Genomic DNA, 26,510 nt, shown 5'->3' with positions numbered 1-26,510 from the left:
TTTTAACTTACTGACAAGCTTTTCTTTTCCAGAAATAACAAAACCTTCAGGTTGTTCCTTATAAATATCTTCTTCTAATTCTCCATGTAAGAATGCAGTTTTAACATCCAATTGTTCAAGCCCAAGATCATGCATGGCAACAATACTGAGTAAAGTGCGAATAGAGCTATGCTTCACAACAGGAGAAAAGACTTTGTTATAGTCAATACCTGAAATCTGACTGTAACCTTTAGCAACTAACCTTGCTTTATATCTTGTCTCATCATTAGGAGAAACACCTTCTTTCCTCTTGAAAACCCACTTGCAATGAACAGGCTTATTCTCTCTAGGTAATCTTACTAAATCCCAAGTGCCATTCTTTTCAAGTGATTCCATCTCATCATGCATAACGGTCATCCACTTATTACTATCATCAGAAATAATAGCCTCAGAATATGAAGAAGGCTCAACATTACCTTCAATTTCTTCTGCAACAGATAAAGCAAAATAAACAATATTGCACTCTTCAATTAACCTGTCAGGTTTATTAGTACCCCGCCTAACTCTGTCACGTGCAAGATTCCAACTTGGTGGAACAATAGGCTGATTTGGAGTGGGAGTGACATGTTCATCATCAATGACGGGTTCATCATGTGCATCAACATTTTCATTACCAGATGTATCACCTGAATCAATAACATGCTCCACCTGAACAGTAGGCTCCTGAACAATAGGCTGTTGTTCACTCTCAATAGGAACGTTAGTGGATGGAACATCATGTAACATAGCAGATTCATTGAAGATAACATTTCTGCTAATAACAGCCTTCTGGGTTTTAAGGTTCCACAATTTAAAACTTTTAACACCAGAATTATAAGTTATAACCAAGAAAGATGCACTTAACAACCCTAGGCTCCAACTTTCCATTATCAACATGAGCATAAGCAGTGCAACCAAAAACTCTCAACTATGAATAATCAGCAGGTGAACTAGACCATACCTCAATTGGAGTTTTCTTATTAAGAGCAATAGATGGTGAACGGTTAATGAGATAACAAGCAGTGGAAGCGGCCTCGGCGCAAAAACGTCTATGCAAACCTGCATTGGACAACCTACAACGGGCTCTGTAAATAATGGTCCTATTCATACACTCAGCAACACCATTTTGTTGAGGAGTATAAGGAATGGTGTAATGTCTGACAATGCCTTTAGACTTGCAATAATTCTTAAATTGCTTAGAACATAATTTCATACCATTATCAGTGCGAAGTATTTTTACCTTCTTTTCAGTTTGTCTTTCAATCATAATCTTCCATTCCTTAAAAGCTGAGAGTGCTTCATATTTATGCTTCAAGAAATAAGGTCAAACTTTTCTCAAATAATCATCAATAATAGTCAGCATGTAACTAGCACCACCTAGTGACTTTCTGCGAGATGGTCCCCATCAGAATGAACATAATCAAGAATACCTTCAGTTGTATGAACCGAAGTGTTGAACTTCACCCTCTTGTGTCCAAGAAGACATAACTAGAGTAGCTTCAAGAAATAAGTCCATCAAGAAGACATCTCTTATTTAACTCTGTCAAACCAAGTTCACTCATATGTCCAAGACGCATATGCCAAAGGTTAGCAGCATCACAATCAGAATTCTTTGAAATAACTAGAGTAGCGTTACCTGAAATGGTAGAACCTCGAAGGTAATAAAGACCATTGGTCGAACTTAAGTCACCTTTCATCACAACAAGGGAGCCTTTGGTGACCTTCAAAATACTATCTCCACCTGAATACTTGTACCCCTTTGCATCAAGGGCACTCATAGAAATAAGTTTTCTCTTCATCTTCGGAATATACCGAACATCTGTCAAAGTTGTGATTGTCTCATCAAACATCTTGATTCAAATAGAACCTATGACTCCCATCTTGCATGGTGGTTTATCAAAACCCAAAACGGAACCAGCAAAAATAGTGTGATCAAAAGTATTAAACCAATCTCTATGTGGACACATATGAAAAGTGCATGCAGTGTCAAGTACCCACTCATCATTGGTCTCAGCACATCCAACAATAACGACAAGAGCATCATCGGAACTATCATCACGAGCAACGTTAGCAAAATTTTCACCTTGTTTGTTACCTTTTCTCTTTTCTTTATTCTGCAACTTGAAACACTCTAAGATGTCATGCCTATCTCTCTTGCAATATCTGCAATATTTCTTGTCTCTGAATTGCGACCGACCCCTGTAGCCGTTTTTACTTTTGCCTCTGTTTTCATTATTGGAGTTCTTCTCCTTTGTCCTGCCACGAATAGATAATTCCTCGGCTTGGGATGAACTCGGACCATCATGAGGCACCATTAATTTCATCTTCTCCTTAGAGTTCAAAGCTTCATGAACTTCATTACGTGTGAGAGTATCACGACTGTATAATATGGTGTCTCTAAAATTGGTATAAGAACTTGGCAGTGAACAAAGTAACATTAAAGCAGTATCTTCCTCTTCATACTTAACCTCCATTGCAACTAGATCAGATATGATCTATTCAAATTCTGAAATATGATTCAAAACATTATCTCCCTCGGGTAACCTGTGCAGGAATAATTCTTGCTTCAGATGCATCTTGCTGGTGAGGTCTTTAGTCATGTAAACCCCTTCCAGCTTTAACCATATAGCGGCGGCAGTTTTCTCGCTCAAAACTTCCTGCAAAATATTATTATGCAAATGGAGTTGGATTTTTGACAAAGCCTTACGATTAATTCTTCTCTCCTCATCAGTCCAGTCCTATATTCGGTTCTTCCCGAAACTATCCAGTACTTCATCATAGTCAGTCTGTGCCAACAATGCCCGCATCTTGACTTGCCATAAGGTAAACCTTGTGTCACGGTACATCAGCGGAAGATTGCACTTCATGAAAGCCATGAGTAGATAAATCTGTATACACAAAGTAGTACAAGCCGTAGAAAAAAATCTTGATAGAATTAATTATGCGGAGCTAAAAACTAAAACAGATAACACCCGGTAGTTTCCTCGGGTAGGTGTAGCGACTGGAGTTTAAAAGCACAAGAGCCAAACTAGCACAAGTTCACGTGAGAACTAGGAGACTCAAATAGTTCTTTGTAGATGAACTGGCTTCGATCGTGGACTAGCAGCCGTAGCGATCAATTGAGTATCTCGTGAGTAGTAGCAGCAGCAACGCAATCCACTTCAAGCGAAGAAAAGCGCTAGCAGCTGCCTCGGGACTTGAGCAGTACGTGGAGAAGCACCAGAACTCGGCGACTTGTGATTTGACACCAGCGTGGATTGCTCGGGTAAGAACCGGATCAGCAGTAGAAAAACTGTCGGTCTCGACTTTTAATCGATCTCGCTTCGGATCGCCAGGTCGCGTTGGCGGCGGCGCACATGACGTCATAACCGTAATTCTCTCATCTCCAATCTCGTATATGCGACTTGGCTCTGTATACCACTTGTTAGATAGTAACGAGTAATAAACCAGACAGAGAGATACAGATTTTTACGTGAAAACCTTTGTAGAAGAAAACCACGGACGCACGAAGGCGCAATCACTATGAGGAGGAGTATTACAAGCACGAGACGACGGGTCGTCTTAGATGCGACTGGGGGTATATATAAGGGCAATACATGAGAGTCTTTGAAGGACAATAAACGAGTTGTACTCGTACGCGTCGGTACCAACGCAAAGGCCCACATATGTACTACGTCTAGTGCAACACGCTAGAATTTGAATCACAATTGGGAAACGCTTCCACCCGGTGCGCCAGCCGAAACATTGGGCCGGACGCACGCGGGCGTTACGCATGGTGGGGCCAGACATCGCTTTCTGATCTCTTATCTCTTCCCGTTTTCACGCATCTGTTTATTCTCCTCCACTCATCCCCCTCATTCCTCTGCTTTCTTTTCCTTTTCACCTTCCCACGCAATGGATGCTTCCACCATGTTCTGTCTTGTCATCTTCTTCCTCGTCCCTGTGTTTCGCCAACCCCCTGAGCCAGCGCCCCCCCTTCCCTTCCCCTCGATTCTCTCTCTTAGCTGCATCTGCTACTGCTCCATGATGACCGAAGCTACAATGGCCATGGCTGGCGAGTTGCATCCATGGCCGATGACGTGCAACACTGTTTTTGCTGCAACTGGCTATGAGGAAACTTCGACCGGCTCAAGGTAGAGCTGCAACCAGCAACTCCTTTTGCTACGACCGATGCATTTTTTTGTTGGATCGAGAGAATTGAGTGTTGTGACCGGCGTTCATCCGAGGTGCAACCAGCATCACAAAATGCTACATCGGGCTAGAGCGAACTGGCTATGACCGACGTGCGGAGGAGCTGCAGCCGGCAGTTCCAAATGCTACAATCGGCGTCCTAAACTGCTACGTCCAGTATCTTTAAAACCTTCAACACCAGACACGGAAGCTGGGTGGCCATGGCGCAACCGAAAAAAGGCTGCAACCGACAGATGAAAATGCTACATCCGGCACCTGAAAAAGCTTCATGAGACTATGGTGCTTTACAACCTAGATGCGACCGGCGACGGGAGGACGGCATTTTTGCTGCAACAGCCTTGATTTTTTGCTAAATTATGATGGTGACCGCTAGGTGCCGGTGCGCCGGTCCAATTTAACCGGCATTTTTGCTGCAACCGCCGACCAACGAAGTGCAACGAATCACCTCGCTGGTCACCACCGCTCGTAGGTCGGCCGCGGACGACAAAGAGGAGGTAAAACTGACGACGAGCAGTGGAAGAAGGTGACTCTGCCGTGTTTTGAGTTTCATCGTATTGCGCTTGTGTCATTGTCGCCGTGGCCACGCTAAGCTCGGCCAACCCAAGAAGAGCCTAAGACAATCATCATGTATCCATGCATGCTGGATCGATCCTGACATGCATGTCTCTCTTTGGGTAGCTACTAGGAAATCACCAGCACGCCTGCATATCTCTACAGAGCATGATTATTTGCAGATCGATCCGGTCACAGAGAATACCACAGAACTTTGAAGTAATGTGAATGGTGCTCTAAAAAATACTACATCCGTCCTGATTTATTGATCCCCTGGTATTTTATGTCAAATTTTGACCATAAATTTAACTAACAAAATATTAATACGTGTCATCAAAAATTATATCGTTGGATTCGTATTTGAACATAGTTTTCAATAGTATAATTATTGGTGACATGTATTGACATTTTGTTAGTTAAATATATGGTCAAAATTTGAAACTAAATATGAAGGGGGCCAATAAATCAGGACGGAGATAGTAAGGATGAGCCTTTAGACATGATCTAGTTTAGTACGACGGAAATTGCAATAAACATTTCTTTGTCGGGTGTCCTAGTGCTCCAAAAATGCCTCCTGCCATGGAAAGTGTGCCACCACCATGGGTTTGATCATGCGCTCGCAGATCCGAGGAGGCTGCCTGGCTTGATCCAGCCGACAATAATGTTTGAAAGAGGTGGGGAACTTCGGATTGAAGAGGCGAAGATAGCGGGCAAGGAAACAAGGAGAGATTTAATGGGGGGAAATCGACAATGCCACCTGATGCGTCGTAAAAGTGACAATTTATGTCCAGCTAACAAGTGTTGAAGTATTAAAATTTGTATACACATTGCAATGGACAGCCTGGTGGACTTAAAAAACATTTAACTATAATGAATTATGCACCTCTATTACTGGCAAGTTCTGCCCATATGCCACCAGCTCCTGCATGGTTCATGTAGTTATAACATATGCCACCAGAAGTTAATATGGGAAAGAACAGAATATTGTTGAGAAGGGATTGTGATGAACATTGGGTAACCTCGAAGATCCCAAACAGTGTGTTTGGGATCTTGTGACCAAGATATGCATCAACGTTGACGGTAGGTTTGGGGGGGGGGGGGGGGGGGATAGCCGCCGCGGTCACAGGCCACAAATAGAACTCTGGAATATACATGTGCATTGTTTCCGCTTGAAACGGGAATGGGAACAGGAACTGGAGATTGGGAACCAACCGGACATGTGATTGTGAGTCAGGAGTAGGCTCTGGAAATAAGGGGGGAGGGGGGGAGGGGGGGAGGGGGTTGCACGTCAGGCTAAAAATGCCCAAAAACGACGATCCAATCACCCAGTTCAATGCCCATCCGAAACTTTTACCAGCTGTGTTTTACGGGGGTATTTCACATGAAACCGACAAATCCAATCAGGCGCTTAAGTCGTTCACAATGAAAAACATCATATATTAATACTATGCATATGCTATTAGCATATAATATTACCTCCATAATCGATAATATTAGTGACCTTATTTATTGTCATGCATACAGTAATCAGAGGAGTGAGTGTATGCGGTGTGCAAGAGTGCATAGCACGTTGGAGAATTCCCAAGGACATTTTTTCTAAAAAAACAAATAAATCCCAAGTACAGGAACGGGCCCGAGCCGGACTCCGTTCCCCAAACCAAGCGAACCCGGGGCCGCCAGCGAGCCGAGGCCGCGCCCAACCGCAACAGCTCACGTCGGCTCACCCCCGGCCCGCGCGGGCCCCGCCGCCAATTAAACAACGGCTCCACCCAACCCGAGCTGTCCCTCGCTGCTGCCAGATCATCCTACTCCTCCTACTCCTGCCTACCTACATACCCCGTCTCCCCTCTCTCCCTCCCCTTTTCCTTTTCTCCTCCCCCCTGCCCCCCGACCCGAGGAAAGAGAAAGAGCAGAGTCCACACGGCAGAGGCCAAAGGCGGGAGGAGGGGCGGGATGCCGATCCTGTACGCGGTGGTGGCGCGGGGCGCGACGGTGCTGGCGGAGCACAGCGCGGCGGCGACCAACGCGGGCGCCGTCGCGCGCCAGGTGCTCGAGCGCCTCCCCGGCGGCGGCGCCGACAGCCACGTCTCCTACACCCAGGACCGCTACGTCTTCCACGCCAAGCGCACCGACGGCATCACCGCCCTCTGCATGGCCGACGACGCCGCCGGACGTAAGCGCCGCCAGCCCCCCGCCCCTCCCCTCTCTCCCCCCATCTGCTCTGCTCCGTCGAGCCGGAGCGCCGCGCCGCCGCGGCTCTGTTTTGTTTCTTTCTTTAATCGAAGCGGCCGGGGTGTAGGGAATTTCGAATCTCTGTGGGGTTTTGGTTCCGTCAGCGGGGGAATATCGGAGATCCGGGGGAATTTAATGTGCTGTGCTGGGGTTTGTCAGTACGCGCGTCTCCGGTCTCTCTGTGTCTGCTGCTGCTCGAGTCGCAGGCCTGCAGGCCTGTTTTGGGGGATTGCTAGATCGGGTCAAACGGGTCAAATTGTTCGGATTGATTCAGGGCTCGCCAATTGCCGTTCGAGGATACATGGAGTCCAGGCTGCCCCCCTGGATTTTGACCTTGAGGTCAAACGCATTAGGTGCTGTGAAAGTGCTGCTAGTGTTTATCGCTTAGCTAACTCCAGCTGTCTGATCTTTTTAAAATCTCAGTATTGCACATTAGTATTATCGAGCCTAAGCAAGTAAGCATCTAGTCTGGAAAATTGTGCGATTTTGGCAAAACTCTGCTGCAATTCGTAGCCTATTCCTTGTAGTACATGGAGTTAGGTGGGGATGGTGATGATTGTTTGATGTTCAACCAGAGGTGTTTAAGCTAACTTGTCTCTGCTTGGCCGCCTGGTATACTGTCGAGCTCTTTGCTAACACAACCCGTCAAATCCTTTGTAGCAAATCGAGTCTATTATCTGCTAACCAAATCTTTCACTTTTAGCATTGACTGACGTCTAAACGTTCATACCTGTAATTTTTTGTCTCTGTGGCTTACTATGTCCCTCTTACGCGTATGAGATAGCAATCTTCTTATGAGCTTATTTTTGTTGTAGGACGTATCCCATTTGCTTTCCTTGAGGATATCCATGGAAAGTTTGTCAAGACATATGGCCGTGCTGCACTGACAGCTCTTGCTTATGCAATGAATGACGAATTCTCAAGGGTTCTCAGTCAGCAAATGGATTACTATTCAAATGACCCTAGTGCAGATCAAATCAACCGTATGAGAGGCGAAATCAGTCAGGTATAACCTTGTTTTGCAGTTGTTATTTTGTGAACACCATAGATATATTTTGGCCAATATGCAGGTGTTTTCTGGAGTATAATATTGAAAAGCATATGTTCTAGAAGTTAATTGAGCTCATGCTGTCATTTTTAAATCTAGTAAACATGCAGTGGTCTGTAGTGTACTTGAACTGGCATTTTGTTTAAAATTGCTAGTTGTCAGAATTGTCAGATGCATGTTACCCAGTAGATTTGCCAGTTCAGAATGATACCTACCCTTCATTATTCTCTTGCAGGTGAGGAGTGTTATGATTGATAATATTGATAAAGTCCTTGAAAGAGGTGACCGTTTAGACCTATTGGTGGACAAGACTACAACTATGCAAGGAAATACAGTTCGATTCAAAAGACAAGCTCGCCGCTACAGAAGCACAACTTGGTGGAGAAATGTCAAACTCACGTATGTAGTCCTCTCCTATTAACTTTTGTCACTCATTTTTCATTCCATAAGTTACTATATTTGGTTCATGAACTTCTTAGCGCCAATCTTCTACACCCACCAGTAAGCACTTTCTGACAGGGTTTTATTCAGGATTAGTGAATGCGACTTTGTGGTAGTATTTTGAGTGCACCATAGACTGGCCTCTGTATGTATGTACATCAGTACTTGTTAGTTCTGTCAGTAACAAAGTGAGCAACGTAGATTCTGACATAGGTTATCTTCTGGTGGGCACAAAGACTGGAAACTGCTGTATGTGAATAAGTAGATTACCTTGATATGTACACTGTATGTTATGAATCATCTCTCAATGAGCTTGAAGCCATGTGCTATATGAACTTGAAGTGTAGTAGGTTTAGTCTGAAACTCGTCTGTTTTTTTCTGTGCCAAGCAGCTTGCTCACGTAGCTTACACGACCTAACAGCGACTTGTATTTATATGCCAAGGGTGGCTACCTAAACCATCAGCTGTTCTCTTTATCGGCTGCTTTTTCAACCTCTTGTCGGCAAAATAAATAAACATCTCATATATTTCCTCCTTTTTTTTTCCTGCAGGGCCGCGTTGATACTCCTCCTCCTTGTAATAGTATACATCGCCCTCTTCTTCGTGTGCCACGGCTTCACCTTGCCGACTTGCATCCGGTGAGAGGGCCGGGGGCATATAAATTCGTCTGGTGGTGTGTGCTTGTGTCCACTGCTTGTCTGTCTCCCAGCCCAGGAGAGCGACCGTTGCAGCTCCAGTGCAAGTGCAACCAGTCGCATTGCAAAAAAAAATTTTGTGTGTAGAGAGGAAGGAGACTGACCTGAGCCTGCTATTTATTCTGTAATTGTGACGCCTTGGATTGTGAAGACTCCGTTTGGAACGTAATCGAGTGCCTTGCTCATTCAACGCTGGAGTGGGACCGTTGTGTTGTGTTGTGTAGCCACCGTTGCTGTGGGTGGTTGTACATATATGGTTTCAAACTTTCAGCAACTCGTATGCTGACATGGGTCCAGTCCAATAAGTATCATCTGTGCAGGTTGCAACTGTTTTTCTTTCGCCCAGCACGCCGACCTCTTCATTTGCATCTTTGTAACCATCAGATCGTGACGCCGGGTGGATCAAAGAGGAATTTGCCATATTCGGATCATTAGAGACGCTTGACGCCGATTCTGTATAGTGCGATTTCGAGCGCCCGTGCAAACAGGCTAGAAGCTTGCGGGCTTTCGCTGCGCCCTGACACACTGACATTTTTTTTTGGCGAGTATGCACGCTTACATCTATATTGAGTTTTTCATGGCATCGTGCAAATGAAGTTGCCTTTGACATGGAGCTGCAATATGAGAGCTAGAGAAATACGAAATGGTTCTTACCAGCCTAAGAGCAACTCTAGCAGATGCGTTATCTGCCTGTCCCACAAATCCATTATACGGGCCGCCGCAAAAAATAAAATAAATTGCTGCTCCGCGAGGGTTTTGGTGGAACAGATCCAATAAACTTGAAACACATTTTTTTGTGGTACAAGTTTACAGGATCTGTTCCGCATTGAAGCTCTCCCGGTACCGCAAATTTTTTTGCAGGTAAATATTGACATGATCTAGATTTCATATATATGCACGAAACTCATAGAAAATAGGCATTGCCGCAATGGTTCACATCCAAAATTATGCGCAATCAAACAAAATACAACATGATCAAGCACAATCGGCCATGATCAGATCAAGCAACATCATTCTTGCCAAGATCAAATCCACCACCACCGGCCATAGCATCACGAGCACCACCTTCATCAACAATGACCGAAGAATGAGCACCATGTTCACGAGCACCATCATCGTAGGCCGGAGCAACACCACCACCATTGGCCGAAGCACCACCACTCCATTGTCGTAACCTTCGCCACCACCACCTCCAAAAAACCCACCACCACCACCTCCACCTCCAAAACCACCACCACCATAGTTGAAACCAACACCACCTCCCCCCCCCCCCCCCCACCACCACCACCGCCGAAAGCAAAACCTCCTTACACCCCCCCCCCCAAAAAAACACCACCACCATGGCCGAAGTCACCCCACCTCGATTACTGAAAGCAAAAGCACCACCGGGCATAAGATTTTGAAACTCCATCCTCCTCCAGCACATGATCTCCATTCTTTTCATCTTCCAAAATTCTCTTGTCATCGCATCCCGATACGCCCATTTTGCTTCATGTTTTACTACTGTTATTTATATTGTTTTGAAGTTATATTCCATATTATGATGCAATTCTAATGCCTTTTCTCTCTTAAAATGCAAGAATAATGGATGTTATTTTCAACTTGATTCACGACAATGATTTAGTAGCATCTTGAGACCTTGAGTCACAATCTAATGTAGAGGGCCATCTTGATCTATCTTGGGGCCCAATAACACTTGGGCGCCCCCTAGCTTGTAGGACAAGCTAGAGGGGGTGAATTGGAGTGGGGGGAGGAGTCCTCCCCCTTGGCCGGCGCAAGGGAGGGGAGTCCTCCCCCCCCCCCCTTGTGGTGCCCCCTCCCTTCCCTCCAACCTACATATACTAGAGCTTTTGGCCCTTGGAAGACACAAGTTTTGGAGCCTCCTCTAGTTCTCTAGTTCTAGTTGATCCAACTAGAGCTAGATCTAATCCTCTATAGTCCTCATAATTAGAAGACCAGTGTGGTTCTAATCTTCCCCCTCTAATTTTTCAGCATCAATTAACTCTGGACGGCAAAGTGCTGTTAGATCATGAAGACCATGCGCTTGCAAACTATGGAGAGGTCGTGCTTTCAGTCTTTCGTTTGAGGGATTGTTGGTGAACAGTTCGAGGGACTTCGAGTACAATCTACACTGACTCTTCTTCCACTGCAACTCAGAGTTGCTAACGATCCAATCTAAATTGATAATGCATCTTCGTAGTGTTCCTGGTTTGATCGTAGGATGGATTTTTTTGTTTCTACGACATTTCCCAGCAGCGGCATGATGAGCGGTTCTATGAGTATATGTAGATTTTGATCTAGATCACATGTGGATGTGAGGGTTTGATGATCTTTTTTTGTTTTCCTTGTGTTGCTTCGGTTCAGTTCATTGGCGACATGATGTAGCTTTGTACAAAGTTCTGACAATCGATCGACTCTAGCTATTAACGATCTGCTAATAGTTCTTTGGGCTTCATCATAATCAAGAATAGTGAACTATCGCAAACATGAGAGGGCAATGAAGATGTTTGAACTTCACGGGGGTCACGCGTATTGACGAAGTTTAGTGTGGGGCTAGAGATTTTTAATTAAGTCTCTTCCCTCACACACCCAACAAAGTTCAACAAGAATTGTTGTCTTGATGGTGGAGCTAGTGAAGGATCTCGGGGGGGGGGGGGGGGGGGGGAGAGTGCACTCTACTAAATTTGACCCTTCACAAGAAAATTTCCTTCACTGATTAGCAATACTCGGGGCAGCGACGCCCCTAGTAATACATGTAGCTCTGCCCCTAGACATAGGTAGCTAGAGTTCTCCAGAAACCCTAGAAGCCACATAATTAAAATTTGCCAAACCGATTAGAGGACGTCAAACTTGGTTTTGCAGGATGCATGTAATGTGGTATAGCCTTCATCATGATAATGAGTTTATGTATGAGATGGTTATATGATGTAACGTTAAGTGACTTGCGTGTCACAGTATGACATGATGGCTGGAGCCAAGGGATTGTCAGTTTAATGACCTGCGTGTCAACCTTGTTACTTTATTTTATCGACAGGAGTGATGGACTTGCTACAGAGGACACCGGCGCAAGAAGGCTTCACCAGGCGCAAGAGACCAAGGTGGTTTCCATGACAGCACTTCAGAGTACTTTCATGAAGACCTTGGAGGATCATGGAGACATCCACAGCGCCAGGGGCAATACCATATCATGCTATTATAAATTGCCTGAGATGTTTATCCTTTTTTATTGCACCCTTTGAAGTTCACATTATCGGTGATGTCCACATCAATGGTTGTGAATAAGATCAGGGTCTTGAATCACTCACTTTGAATTATGAGAGATATTTATTTGAGTGGGGTTGCACTTTATATTAAAATTTGTTTAAACACTAGTGCAAATTAATATGATTAATGTCCAAGTGAATTTTGTGTTTATCATTGTAGATCAATGGCTCACAATGTTTTCAACTTAGCCCCTATGTTAGAGAAAGACAAGTTGGTTGCAAACGGTGGAAACTATGCGGATTGGATCCGGAACCTAAAATTTGTTCTCATGAGTGTTAAGAAAGAGTATGTGCTGGATCAACCCCTAGGTGATCCTCCTGCGCCAAATGCGTCGCAGGAAATTGCAGCTGCTTATACTGCTCGTACTGATGACTATGAGTCAGTCCGGTGCCTCATGCTGACTTGCATGGATCTTGAACTACAAAAACGTTTTGAACAGTCTAGTACTCAATTTATTATTGGATCATTGGATGCTTTGTACAAGAAAAAAGCAGGCACCAAACATTTTTAGATAACCAAGGCCTCGATTGAATGCAAGATGGTAGAAGGTTCCTCGATGAGTGAGCATATAGTGCTGGTTGGCTATGTTGATAGAATGGCTTCTCTGGAATTTGGAATTCCTCCAACACTCGGTACAGATATTGTGCTTGCTTCATTCCCCCCATCTTACGATGGTTTTATCATGAATTACAACATGAATGGGATGGAGAAAAGTGCAAACGAGTTGTTCGCTATGCTCAAAACTGCGAAAGCTGGAATGCAGAAGAAAAAGCAAGTGTTGTTAGTCAATAAGACCGACAGTTTCAAGAAGGGCAAGTCCAAGAAGAAATCTAATGGGGCTGGTGTGACCGTATCCCGGAAGAGGAACAAGGGTGGAGCCAATAAGGAGACTGAGTGTATCTACTACAAGCAAAAGGGACACGGGAAACACAACTACAAGAAGTACTTGGCAGATAAGAAGACAGTTCTTCCGGCAAAGGTATGAAAGTTATACAAAATGATGTTATCGATATCCTACTAGCAAATAATTCCTATAAGTCATGGGTATTTGATACCGGATTGGTTGCTCACATTTGCAACACGATGCAGCAACTACAGAAAGTTCGCAAGCTGGAAAGGAATGAAATTGTGACGTGTGTCGGGAATGGTGATGGGATCATTGCTCAAGACGTCGGAGTCATGTCTTAAGTTTACCTTGAGGATGTATCTTAGAACTTTAGTAATTTTTATTTCATTCCGAAGTTGCGTAAGAACATTATCTCTGGATCATGTTTAATAAACAACGGTTATTCTTATAAGTCCAAGAGCAATGGTTGTTCAATTTATTTTAAGAATATGTTTTAAGAATTTGTCCCTATTGTCGGTGGTTTGTTCATATTGGATCTTGAATGGGCAAAAGGTATCTATAACATTAATTCTAAATGTTTTAAGAAGACTGGTAATACCACCTACATCAGAAAGAAGCATATGCAAAAACTTCATAAGGATGGAGTGTTACCATCTTTTGATTTTGAATCATTTGACACATGCGAGGCTTGTCTGATGGGTAAAATGACTAAGACGCCATTCACAGGTCATCGTGAATAGGCAGGTGAATTATTGAAGATAATACATAGTGATGTATGCGGTCTGATGCACACACCTGCACAGGGTGGATACTTATACTTCATAACCTTCATTGGTGATTTGAGTAGACATGATTACATTTACTTGATGAAACATAAGCCTGAAACATTTAAAAAGTTCAAAGAATTTCATAACAAAGTTAAGAATCATCGTGGCAAAAATATAAAATTTCTACAATTAGATCATGGAGGAGAATATCCGAGTCATGAGTTTAGCGAACATCTGAGTGATTGTGGAATTGTATCACAACTTACTCCTCCTGAAACTCCATAGAGAAATGAAGTATCTGAGAGGCTTAACCAAACCTTGTTAGACATGGTGAGGTCAATAATGTCACTTACCGATCGACCTTTATCATTTTGGGGACATGCACTTAAAACAACAACAATAATTCTCAAAATCTGATTTTTTTTGTTAGTCAGTGCTCATTTATCATGAGGGGCCGAAAGAAGTGGAAACCGGCCAGTTACAGGAAATATTGACCGAGAAACAAACCCTTCCTGTAGGTAGCCATTCGAAATGTCCAAAGAAGGTATTGACAATGCACAGCTTGTCCTGATGCAATTTAGTCATAGGCGAATTGCTTCATGAGTTTGACCACTGCATTTTAGTCCTTTGAATTGGCTAATTTGTTGGATGCTTTATTTTGGTGTATTGAGTAGGAGGCAGTGTGCCATGGAGATATCGTTATTCTTGACAGTGAAAGCAAGCTTGAGCATTACGCATTGAGTCTGGTTCTGATGATCTGAGCAAGGACGAGCATTAAGCATCTGATGTGGCTAAGGCATGCCTATATAAAGTTCGATTCTGAAAATCTAAGCCAACTTAACATTAGCCATTAAATCCAAAGAAAAGAATGGATGGTTCCAAAAAAGGAAAGCCTGGTAATCCATTCAAATCTAGACATATATGCAAAGGGAAGCTTCTATGAAAACATTAAGGAACATTGGCTCAAAATTCTAAGATCTAAGGATTTACCGGGAGAAGCATATAGATTGATAGAGGAAAGAGTTGAGCTCCATATCTCTCTCATGCATGATGGGTGGGAATGTATGTTACCTCGTCGTGTGGCAGGTAAGACTTCTCTATTCGAACCTTTGGATACCTGTATGTGGGAATGTTGCATGTGGGCATGGACAAAAAAAGCGGCAGCAGCATAGCTGGATAAGCGACCGAGACTGGAATGCAGGGAGTCTGGTGGTGCACGACTGGCTGGCTGTCCTAGTCCACTGCCACCTAGCCAGGGCGGCGTCACACGCGGTGTCACACGCACCCTGACGAACCACGCCAACCGCCACCGCCCCATCACTACACACCGACGGCAGGCACGAACCCATTGTCTGCTCCACTGCCGTTGCTGCTATCAGCGCGAGATGAAGACGATAGGGGTTGAATGTATCATTAAGAAAGAAGGTTACGTGGTTCGTTGAAATATTACATGTTTTTTTTTGAAAGGTTGAAATGTTACATGGTTCATTGAGGCATGTACCGTTAATACTGAAGGTTACATGGTTCATTGAGGCATGTATCAATTAAACTAAATTGTCAATGAGAGCTACCTCGCGCTGTAGTATTTTTAACCAAGATATCAGTTTTGTTCAATTACCAAGTGAACATAGGTTCATATATTGCTAGGAAACAAAGATGCAGCTAAAAAACATGAAACGAAGATGGGTTCAGATATCGTGAGACATATATTGCGACGTTTTGGATATTTATTAGGCCTTCATTATATATGATGAATGCTTCTGTATTTTCTCCAGAAAGTTTCATGATTTTAATGTATGCCTATTCCTACCAAGGCTCTTCTATCTGTAGCTGAATCTGAAGGATACATGAAGTGAGAGTGATGGTAACTGACACTAATGCATGAAGTTACTTGATAAAAACATAAATAGGTACATAAGCTTCCCCATATCCATGCATGTCCATGCTGAACCCAGTGTTTTGAATCCGAATTTTTGAAAGGTTTTACACACCATACTTCTATACACTAAAAAGGACTAGAAAACACAAAGGTTTTACAAACCATAATTTTCGAATCCGAATGAATTAGTAAACCTATGAGAACATAGACTAGTAAAATTATGTAAATATTCATAATGAGAAAATTCTACAAGAACAAACAGAACCTTAAACTTCCGGTTTCTCCTCCTAAAGTTGATATGATAATTTACCTCCATGACAAAATTTGTAAAAAAAAAATTTATTTAAAGGAATATAATTAATAATAGTACAAGCTAGTTTGTAGATGGGAATTTTTATCAGTAATGAAGGGGATGCAAGCCAATAGTCTACATTAGAAGTAGCTAGTAGTAACAAAAAAAAATAACCATAGCAAAAAAGCCACAAAGTCAATAAAGATTCAGACTTATGCGTAAAAAAACCAACTTTTTTCAATTTCACAATTCACAAGCTTCATTTCTTGAGAAAATAATGTTCGGAGGATAAATGGGCACACACTCCTGCAAATAATGTTGAACGACAGGTAATTCTGAATGGAGGGAGTATAAATTATCATACAGGTATACCTCGAAGATTCAAGTCGCTAACTACCGAGAGTGTTTATGTGTGCAACCAAATCTCTTGTGCATTTCTTCCTCCTCACCTTTCTTCTCCTGGTAGGCCTTGTTTTTCTATCCACGTCCACTTTATTGTCATGATTGCTTTGAAAAACGAACCAATATATCATAATTTGCTTTGCTGAGTAAGTGTTCTATTCTAATTGTTAGGAAGTTACAAATCCAATAGATCATATATAATTCCTACATTTGAAGCTCTAAATGACTTTTGTTTACTAGAAAAAGGCTCATGCGTTGCAATGGAAGAAGAAAAATCCTCTCATATCTCTAGCTGGATCAGTTGGACAAACTGTGCATGGCCAGTTGGTAGGTTATGAGATCGAACCCTCCCATCGGCAATTTTATTTTTTTGCCAGTTCTCCGGACTTGGGCCACAGTGCACCGCTGGTTGGGCTTCCTCCGTTGGGACAAAAAGGGTGGCAAGTAACGAAACCAAATAACGTACGTGAAATTAATTGAAGCGGGACCAAACCAAGAATATCACCTCCCTTTAATAGTAGGTATAGATTAGTCATATTTAGAGTGAAACCACCCTTGATATGACCTAGTTATTTCTTCTTTGTATTTCTTATCTAAATTGCATAAAAAAAAGGGCAGTCTGGTGCATGTAGCTCCCACTTGCACAGGGTCCACGGAAGGGTCCGACCACTTTGGGTCTATTGTACGCAGCCTTTCCCTACAGTTCTGTCAGAGGCTGTTTTCAGGCCTTATCTAAATTGCATGATGTGATAAAAATATCACCAGCACTGAAAGTACATGTTTACAAAGGGAACTGCAACAGTGTGGATCTTCGCAATGTGATAAGCTAGACCAGTTTTGGAGAAGTATATTTGATTTTGTTTTGACAGGGTAAAACTAAACCAACCTCTAAACAGTAGGAGAACAAGTGTAAACACAATTGTTTTGGGAAAATTGCTACTTGATCTTTTCGATTGGATTGAGTGCATTATATATGGTGAGTTAAATCTAATTTTAAAGTGGGAAACTTCTAAGCATAAGAATATACATATATCAGAAAGTCATATGGTGCCTAGTATCTTCGATACATGATGATAATATTGATATGTCAGTTTGAAGGGGCATGATGTGTTCCTCACTCGAGTTCCTGGGGCCATTGATACGCTAAAATAGAAAAGAAGTATCCCTCATTAGATAACTTCAATGGTGCAGCAAGATTGTTTCCAATTCAGATGAATATATAAACATTTTAAATAAAGTTTATTTCTTGACTCCAGAAATAAAAAAAGCCGAAATTAGCACCGCCATTGATTGTTTTAATGTATATACTGCCTATACAATGTTAATGCTTAAGTGGCTAGTTCCGGTTGTCAACTCTAGCATATCTTATGATAGACATATTTGTGCTCATATAATGAAGATAACAAAAACAAAATATTGCAGAGACTGTTTTGTTCATTGCAAGTTAGGAAGTGAACAAAACAAGAGTAACCAATTTTCCAAATCTGAGCACCTCACCTCCGACTAAAAGGAGCATGTGATTCAAAATAGCGATGAAGGCCTACGGCAGACCAAACTGAGGCACCCCCTGCATGATTAGCAAACCGAGGAAATAAGAAAGTCTTATACTCACAGTCAGGTCTAGTCTGGGAAATAAGAACAATCACAAGCTTATATCCATATGAAAATCATGGAAATCACCTGGACAACAGTTAACCAATTAGACACATGTAATTCAGATTAGTGCAGAAGAGAATCGGTACACTCTCAGCTCACAGATCAATCCACTGAGAAACATCTCATTTCAGAAATGATCAAGGGGTGATGTACATTCTCAGCTCACAGATTTATACCTTACGTAGACTGTGCCATGTCAGTACTGTAGATCCTTGTAGACTTGTAGTCCTACTGGCTCACATGGCCAGCCTTGTACCTGCACTTGCATACCAGGATTTGTAAGCAGCAGTTGGAGTCGTTCAGATTATGTTCAGTTGGGTAGAGACACACCACTTGTTATCTTTTCCTGGAGCCTGGCTTGATTGGGAGCTCATCATTTCAGTTAAATAGCTGTGAAACAAATTCTAAAAACCAAATCCACCACACCACGTGCTGGCAACCCTGGTTGTTTAGAAACTCAGTCAAGATAGATTAAAACAGAGAGATAAAACTGGAAGCAATTAGGACTATGTGGAATGAAGAATTGAATAATTTTGTTTCCTATTTGCAGAAAGGGACTTGCCAGCTGAATATCGAATTCAGTTAGAATTTCATGTCCGCATAATTGGTTCAGGATGGTGCGTGCAATGAATATTTTGTATTGCCATTATGAAAGGATGAAGCAGAGTAGAGCTAGCAGCAACTGAAAGCCTGAAATCTTAAATTATCTTGCCACTGCACCACAGCTGGCTCTGCTATTTGAATTCACATGTCCAAACAATGCAGTGTGATATCGGGACGGAGAGGATCATGAGATTGGGGAGGACAGGCTAACCGGCGTGAGGAGATGTGGGTGAAGATGCCCTCGGTAGCACGACGACGGAAAGCTCGAGGAGCATGACTGGATCCGCCGCCACCCGCTGTCTGAGGGAACCAGCCGCGGTCGAGGACGACGGATCGCCGTGCTCATCGTCATGCAGCTTCCTCTGGCTCACCTTATCATGCATCATCATGGTCGCTGTCGTCCAGCCGCCTTGCACTTGTTAGAGATAAAGATGTCAGCTTTGGCCTCTCAGTAATATTAAGCTGCTTTTCATAACATGGTATAAGAGACAATTAGGTAGATTTTTTCACCTGCTTTTCATAACAGGACTCACCTTCTGGGCATCGTTTTGGTCGTTGTCGTCCAGTCACCTCGCTTTTTCAGGGTGACGGCGGCAGCGGCCTGGATCCCACGTCGGTAGCTTGGACCTGAGGTCAGCGGGGAGAAGAGGGTGGTGATTGGGCCTCAGCCTCGGCCCACTGCATTAGCATTGTCCGCTTCTCCTCTTCTCCTAACAACAACATCACGGCACGTCCATCAGTTCGAGCCCCAAGGCTCCGGGATCTAGCGATGGTGAACCCGTAGTGTCCGATTCCCGTCAGCTACATCAAACAGCATCACTCGGTGACCGTGCATCCATACCAGCAGATGATCGAAGCAGCGGGTCAAGGATCGCACAGAGATGATGCTAGGGCTCGGTCTGGGAGGAAGGAGGGGTCATGGGAGCTGGGCAGGGTTGGCGGCGCTGGAACCCTAGAGGTCTGGTTCAAGTGGTCAGATCGGCTAGAGAGGAACAGACAACTTGGGATGGAGGAAGGATCCGGATGGGTTCTCATGGAGGAGTCAAGCGAGGGAGGAAAAAAATAGAAACAAGGTGGGACAAAAGGTAGGTAGAATGCAGTCCTATGCAGGAAAAGGAACCTTACTTACTTTTTAAGTAGTAGAGATTTATACTTTCAACGATTTTTGTCATGTCCTGTTGTTAACCTTATTATTGTTGTTATTGTCCTTTGTCATCATGGCTTGATTAATCATACTAAAAGGATATGTCCTAATTATAAGTGTGCTCCCAAACAAATTGTATTAGCCGGCAAAAGTTTGTTTAAAGCTACGAAAGATAAGCTCAGAGAGTATGACCTTGGAATTTTCTTTGATTTGGAACTCAGAAGCATTGAGAACATAAAGTTATTGATGTTTCACATGGATAGACCACATCCGAGTACGCTTACCTTGGACATTGCTAATGATAAGTATCTGAAAATTTACTAGGCACACCATCTATTGTGTTCTTGGTCTACTGAATAGGGTACAAAGATTGTTGTAACCGGTAAACACATCCAAAAAGAAGCATTATAAAATTAAAGTAGAAGATCGGCATCGATCAATGTGTATACGTCAGGGTGCAACATTTAATTGAACAAATTGCAGAAGATAAAAAAGGGTGTTGTTTCTAAGTCAGATACTTCATAATGATCCTCTTTAACAAGCTACTTTTGCTTGAGCCTTGTGACTACATCACTGGAAAGGAGGTTGCACTAACGAAGGACATCAACGTTGCGTTGATAAATTGAGCTAAATTAATTTTGATGACATTGCCTATTCCACTCATTCATGACGCTCAAAGAAAACCGGTGCCACTAGCCCATCTATTCCTGGATGTGTGTTGTTTCTAGTTATGAGTATCATATAATTTTTCCTTCAGACTCAAGCATCAACCTGATTTTATCCATGCATATCCTCTTGGTATTGGAGTTACGAGTGTCTTAATGTGTTTTCTTTTATAGGTTATATCTGGATATTTTGTTGTGAGATCCTTCAACCAATCCCATCGTTACACCATGCATAACTAATTTTACAAGGGAGCAAATGTTGAATCTCATAGAGCAAGATAAGAGTGGATGACGGGTTTGAAACATTCAGGGTTTTGCGAGTAAATTGCTCAACTATTGAATTCCCAAACGCATTTCTTTGATAACATCTTCTTGTACTAGTTTAGGAGATAGCACACCACTTGCTACACTGAGGGTGGTACATCCCCTTCAATGAGTGTCCCTCCTCCAGCCAGTTCAATAGATATACCTTTTGGATCCCATTTTGCTCCTCCTACATTTTTTGTTAGCATGCATCATCATCTCGTTGGTTCGTACGAGATGATGATGCATGCTAACAAAAGTTGCAGAAGAAGCATAAAAGGATCCAGAAGGAATATCAGGTGAACTCAATGGAGGAGGGACACCTGTTGAAGGGGATGCAACCTATATGTAGACTTTGTTGGCTCCGCAATTAGTACAAGAAGAAATAAAAATAATAAAAGATGTTATAAGATGTTATCAGATAGTTGAGCAACTGAGCGACAAAGCCTCAGATGTCTCAACTTTGCTATCCACTTTGTTATCTTGCTCTATGAGATTCAACATTTGTTGCATCATAAATCAGTTATGCATGTTGTAATGATGGGAGTGGTAGAAGGCTCTCGCAACAAATTATCCATATAGTAAACCTATAAAAGATCATACATTTAGACACTTGCAACTCCATATCAAGAGGGTATGCATGGATAAAATCAGGTTGATGCTTGAGTGTGAAGAAAAAATGATATGATAGTCACAACAAGAAACAACACAACCATGAATAGAGGGCTAGAAGCACTGGTCTTCTTTGAGCGTCGCGAATGAGTGGAATGGCCAATGTAATCAAAACTAATTTAACCCAATTTACCAGGCGCAACATTGTGATGTTCTCCGTTAGTGCAACTCTTTTCTTGTGATGTAGTCAGAAGGCCCTAGCAAAAGTGGTTTGTTCAAGAGGATCATTATATGAAGCACCTGACGGAGAAATCAACACCTTTTTATCTTCTGCAATCTACTCAATTAAAAGGTGCACCATGATCCTTGATTGATGCCAATCTTCCACTTTTGTTTGTATAATGCTTCTTTCTAAATATGTTTATCGGGTATAATAATGTTTCTACACCTATTTGGCAAACAAACAACACACTGGATGGCATGCCTAGTAATTTTCATGCGCTATCATTAGCAATGCATGGTAAGCATACACAGATCTAGGCTATCCATAGAAACATCAATAATTGTGTTCTCAATGATTTTCAGTTTCAAATCCAAGAAAAATTGGAAGGTCATACTCTCCGATACTATCTTTCATGGCTTTATACAAAGTTTTGCTAAAAATATAATTTGTTTGAGAGCACACCTACAACTAGGGCATATCCTTTCAGGACGATTAGATCGGCAGAATGGTGGCTTGGTTGGATGCAAGATGTTGCTCGATCGATCGATCAGGATGAAGAATAGCTTATTCTAACTGAAAGGATATGCCCTAGTTACAAGTGTACTCCCAAACAATTTATTTGGGATATGCTAGTTGTTTGTGCTTTAATGCATCTTTTGTGGTCATTGACATACTCTTTTGGTGCATATTTTGTGGTCATTGACACAATTTTTTTTGTTGACGTGCTCCACCAAGTTTCATGTGCTATAGAAAAGTTTCTCGTATACCTAACCAATTGTGCATTTGCATTCAAGAGCAAATTTTAAATAATGCACAAATTTAGGGGGAGCTCTTGTATACCACATGCTTCTGAAAGCGTTGTTTTTATCATGATGAATTGTAATTTTATTGAATATTTGATCAAAATCTCCAATGTGAATTTTGGTAATTCATGTCAACAAAGCTCAAAGAACTAATGGCACTTCAAAGTATATTTCAGGAAAAGTTCTTTTAGGTACAACATTGGAATGGAAGTGACCACTGAAAATGCTTAAAGTCAAGTATTGGACAAGCTAAAGGATTCTACCCCTTTCATTTTAGTGATCCATGATCACATTGAGTCCAGACATATGCCGATACTATCAAAAGGGACGAGGATGTGAATTTGAGTCTTTTGCTCCATGTGCTTAGAGATCAAACTCCAAAACTCCTCAAAGTTTTAAACTATATGTAGCTAATTCCATGCAACTCGGTGTTGCTAAAGCATTTCTACTCAGAGCCACCGAAACAGATGGATTCCGAACGCCTAGTTCAATCAGAGCTTCCAACATTTCATTTGGAGCCACTGAAGCAACCGGGAAAACTTTGTTTCCACGTCAAAAATTCCGACCCATTCCACTCGAAACTTCTGAAGCGTAAACAAAGAGTGTGCCACCACTGAGGTACTCACTTCGAAGCCACCATTTTATTTCATTTGGACCTACTGATGCATCTAAAAGTTGACTCTTTTGTTCATTACGGAGCCACCGAGCAAATCAGTCGGAGCCTCTGAGATTTGCAAAAATGTGTGTAGTAATTGTCAGATTTCTGGTCCAGCCTACATATACCCCCACATATCCCACCAGTTCAACTCAAGCAAGCTCCACTCCAATCATTTGTTTTGAGAACTCCACCTCCTTGTGCTGATTTCAAAGGAACATCTACTCCAACCATCCAATCAAACCCTTTGAGATCTAGTCCCCTCTTTCTTTCCACTCCTACCTATTCAAATCCATAGCCAAATCTTGAGAATTTGAGTATTGAGGAGATTATCTTTTGAAACACAAAAGCAAGGGATTCATTGTCTAATCAACCGCTATCTTGCTACTTTCAGAGGGTGTGCGCCTCCTAAATCGACTAGGTGTACTTGGGAGTCTTCAAGTTTGTGAAGAAGCCAAAAGTTTGTACGGGCCCGGAGATCGCCTATTTCCTGAAGATTTACCATAGTGGAGGCTAGTCCTTCGTGGGCGTAAGTCATGGTGGAATAGGTGTGGTTGCTCCTTCGTGGACACGTCATAGGTGAGTGTCCGAAATGGACCATTCCTCCGTGAAATCTCGCAACCAAGATCTTTGTGCTCTTATATCCTTCATGGATCGAAGTCTCCATCAGCGTGGATGTAAGATAACGCCAACTATCTTAATTACAGAAAAAATCTTCACCAAGCCAATTGTGTTTGCGATTCTATCAACTCTACCTCCTTGTCTTTTACTTTCCGCTCTATACTCTAGACTTGCATGTGTAGGGTGCTCTATAGCTTGCTAGAAAAGCTTAAACTCTGACAAGAAATTAAAACTTGGGAAAAGAGTCCATTATTGTGCTTAGTAGTCTAATCACCCCCTCTAGACACTTATCAATCATACATTCATTACTTCGATAAATATATAAGTACAAAAATGACATGTTACAACATCACACTAAAAAAGGACTAGAAAAATAAAGGTATTGCACACTGTAATTTCTGAATCTGAATGAATTAGTAAACCAAAGAGAACATAAACTATTAGAATTATGTAAATTTTCAAATTAGAAAAAATCTACCAGAACAAACGGAACCTTAAACTTCTGATTTCTCCTCCTAAACAAGAAGTAAACATAAATCTCTAGGATTTTGAATTTAAAATCTTCAAATGATAATTTACATCCATGACAAAATTCGTACAGTTTTTTTTAAGGAACACAATAAATAATACCGTACAAGCTAGTTTGTAGATGGGGATTTTTATTAGTAATGAAGGGGATGCAAGCCAATAGTCTACATTAGAACAAGCTAGTACTAACAAAAAAACCAACCATAGCAAAGAAGCCACAAATTCCATAAAGATTCAGACTTATGGGCATAAAACTAAGTCTTCCCAGTTTCAAAATTAAAGAGCTTCAGTTATTGAAGAAAAGAAACTTTTTAGGCAAGATGTACATGGTATGCGGCATTGTTGGGCACTCTTCCATCAACCATGGCCTCTACTTGACGAGTAAAAGAAAACTAATACTTACACGGTCTATGAACAAAAACAAGGACGGCACCTGCTCGAACACATACCAACTAGGAAAAAAGATATTAGTCTCGAGTATTAAGCTTGTAGGACATCTATAAGCGAAACAAATAAACTGGAGGAGGAGATCAAAACTGAAACTGCAATGCCTAGCCTATGCCTGTTGGGAACTTGGGATATGATTACTAAAATACAGATACTTAAACTTCTTAACTAAATCAAACATATTGAGAGGATAAACGGGCACATACTCCTGCAAATTTATGGAGAGGGGGCGATACTGGAGAGCTCCATTGTCGAAGACCTGGTTACCGACCGTCTTGCTGGTAGGAGATGTAGTCCACATCAACAAGCAAGCCAACGGTCAACGAAACCTGATGCCAGGACTCACCAGCGCTGTTGCATGACTGGTCGGCCTACTGTGAATCGACGACCACCCACCACAGTGGGAAAAATGGAGTATATATTTCTAAGAAAATGAAGTTACAGTGTTAAATACATGAATAGAACCACAAGTAAGCATATTACTGTAAAATGTAGGTAACCTTCTTTGACAAAAGGCTCGATCCCTGCTTTAACAAAAGTGATAGTTCGCTGGGTACCAGCTGTTACAGGAACATCAAACTAGTTACTTGGGAGGAGCATGGCAAAGCAATTTGGAAAGAGCATGACCAAGGGAAACCTAAATGGAAGGTAATTGTAATTTTGGAATGGAAATCCCTGGAATTGGGGTTGCTCACCTCCTCCCGGTGCACTCACACACAACCAAACTTCAATTCGAACAGCAGCGATGCCGTCACGTCACGTAGCAGCCCATGCACGGCCACCCACTGCAGCGCCGCCGCGATCACCGGCCACAGCTCCGGGCACAGAGCCGCCCAAGACCTAGGCAGACGCCGCACACCACCATGCCCCAATTGCCCAGAGGCCATCCCAGCGTCGAGATCGCCGGCCCGCCGCCGCCGCCGCCGCCGCCCTCGACCTGGATCTCGACGCCTCGTCCTGCGCCATTCTTAGGGTTTGGTTGGCTCGGCCGAACCACAAGATCGCCTCCGTAGCGGTGATCTACTTATTCGGGAGGGGTCGGTTGTCAGGCCCCTGCTTCTCCGCACCTGACGAAACTGACAAAGCCCGGAGAAATCGACGCTGAAGATTGCTTCGAGGCGAAGATGCACGCCGAGTGGGAGATGGACGGCTACGATGCGCCCCCATGGATGAAGTGAAGATCGACGCACCAGATGGACCGATGCCTCCCCTGTTCACCGTCATTTGCCGGGACGGGAGATTCTAAACGAAAGGTTCGATCCCCGACGACCAGATCAGATCACAGGCCATATCCCCATAACCCCAGTCAGCGCAAGTAAACACAAGGAGGCAATCACCGAGAATTATTTGTTACAGTAATTCTATTGTTTCGTTTCAGGCAGAGGTACTTGAACATCCAGAAAGGGTTACATACACAAGTTCAGACAATCTTATTACTTTGCAGGAATCAGTCAAGACGAAGGCTGTTCGTTGTTGACGTTGCCGGTGCTCTGCCGTGGCGCCGCCGCAGCAGCAGCATGGTCAGTGAGGTTCCATGTCCACGCCGGGGTCATGCGAGAGCAAGATCATCTCGGCAAGCTCGCTCGAGGAGCCGTCGACGAAGCTCGTCCTGGACTCCGAGT

General features: G+C 42.8%; 1 protein-coding gene and 1 long non-coding RNA gene across 5 annotated transcripts; one reads left to right on the top strand and one right to left on the bottom strand.

Moving 5' to 3' along the window:
- Positions 1 to 6,578: 6,578 nt before the first annotated feature.
- LOC123160117 (vesicle-associated membrane protein 711) lies at positions 6,579 to 9,522 on the top strand. The gene is made up of 4 exons (XM_044577938.1): positions 6,579 to 6,934; positions 7,809 to 7,999; positions 8,277 to 8,440; positions 9,034 to 9,522. The coding sequence occupies exons 1-4, from the start codon at positions 6,715 to 6,717 to the stop codon at positions 9,122 to 9,124; spliced, it is 666 nt and encodes a 221-aa protein (XP_044433873.1). The 5' UTR covers positions 6,579 to 6,714; the 3' UTR covers positions 9,125 to 9,522.
- A 2,327-nt stretch (positions 9,523 to 11,849) lies between these two features.
- LOC123161206 (uncharacterized) lies at positions 11,850 to 25,942 on the bottom strand. Of its 4 annotated transcripts, XR_006480602.1 has the most exons (9): positions 25,584 to 25,942; positions 25,389 to 25,448; positions 25,235 to 25,312; positions 25,095 to 25,166; positions 19,421 to 19,597; positions 19,099 to 19,302; positions 18,615 to 18,725; positions 18,461 to 18,540; positions 11,850 to 18,195 (listed from the first exon to the last, which is right to left on the bottom strand). It is a non-coding gene; the product is annotated as an uncharacterized lncRNA (long non-coding RNA). The 4 variants fall into 4 exon arrangements; XR_006480601.1 differs by having other exon boundaries at positions 25,095 to 25,312; XR_006480600.1 differs by having other exon boundaries at positions 19,421 to 25,166.
- Positions 25,943 to 26,510: the final 568 nt, after the last annotated feature.

Source organism: Triticum aestivum, chromosome 7B, assembly GCF_018294505.1.
Source record: "Triticum aestivum cultivar Chinese Spring chromosome 7B, IWGSC CS RefSeq v2.1, whole genome shotgun sequence".
NCBI classification, from domain to species: Eukaryota; Viridiplantae; Streptophyta; class Magnoliopsida; order Poales; family Poaceae; genus Triticum; species Triticum aestivum.
This window is presented reverse-complemented; position numbering and strand designations above follow the sequence as displayed.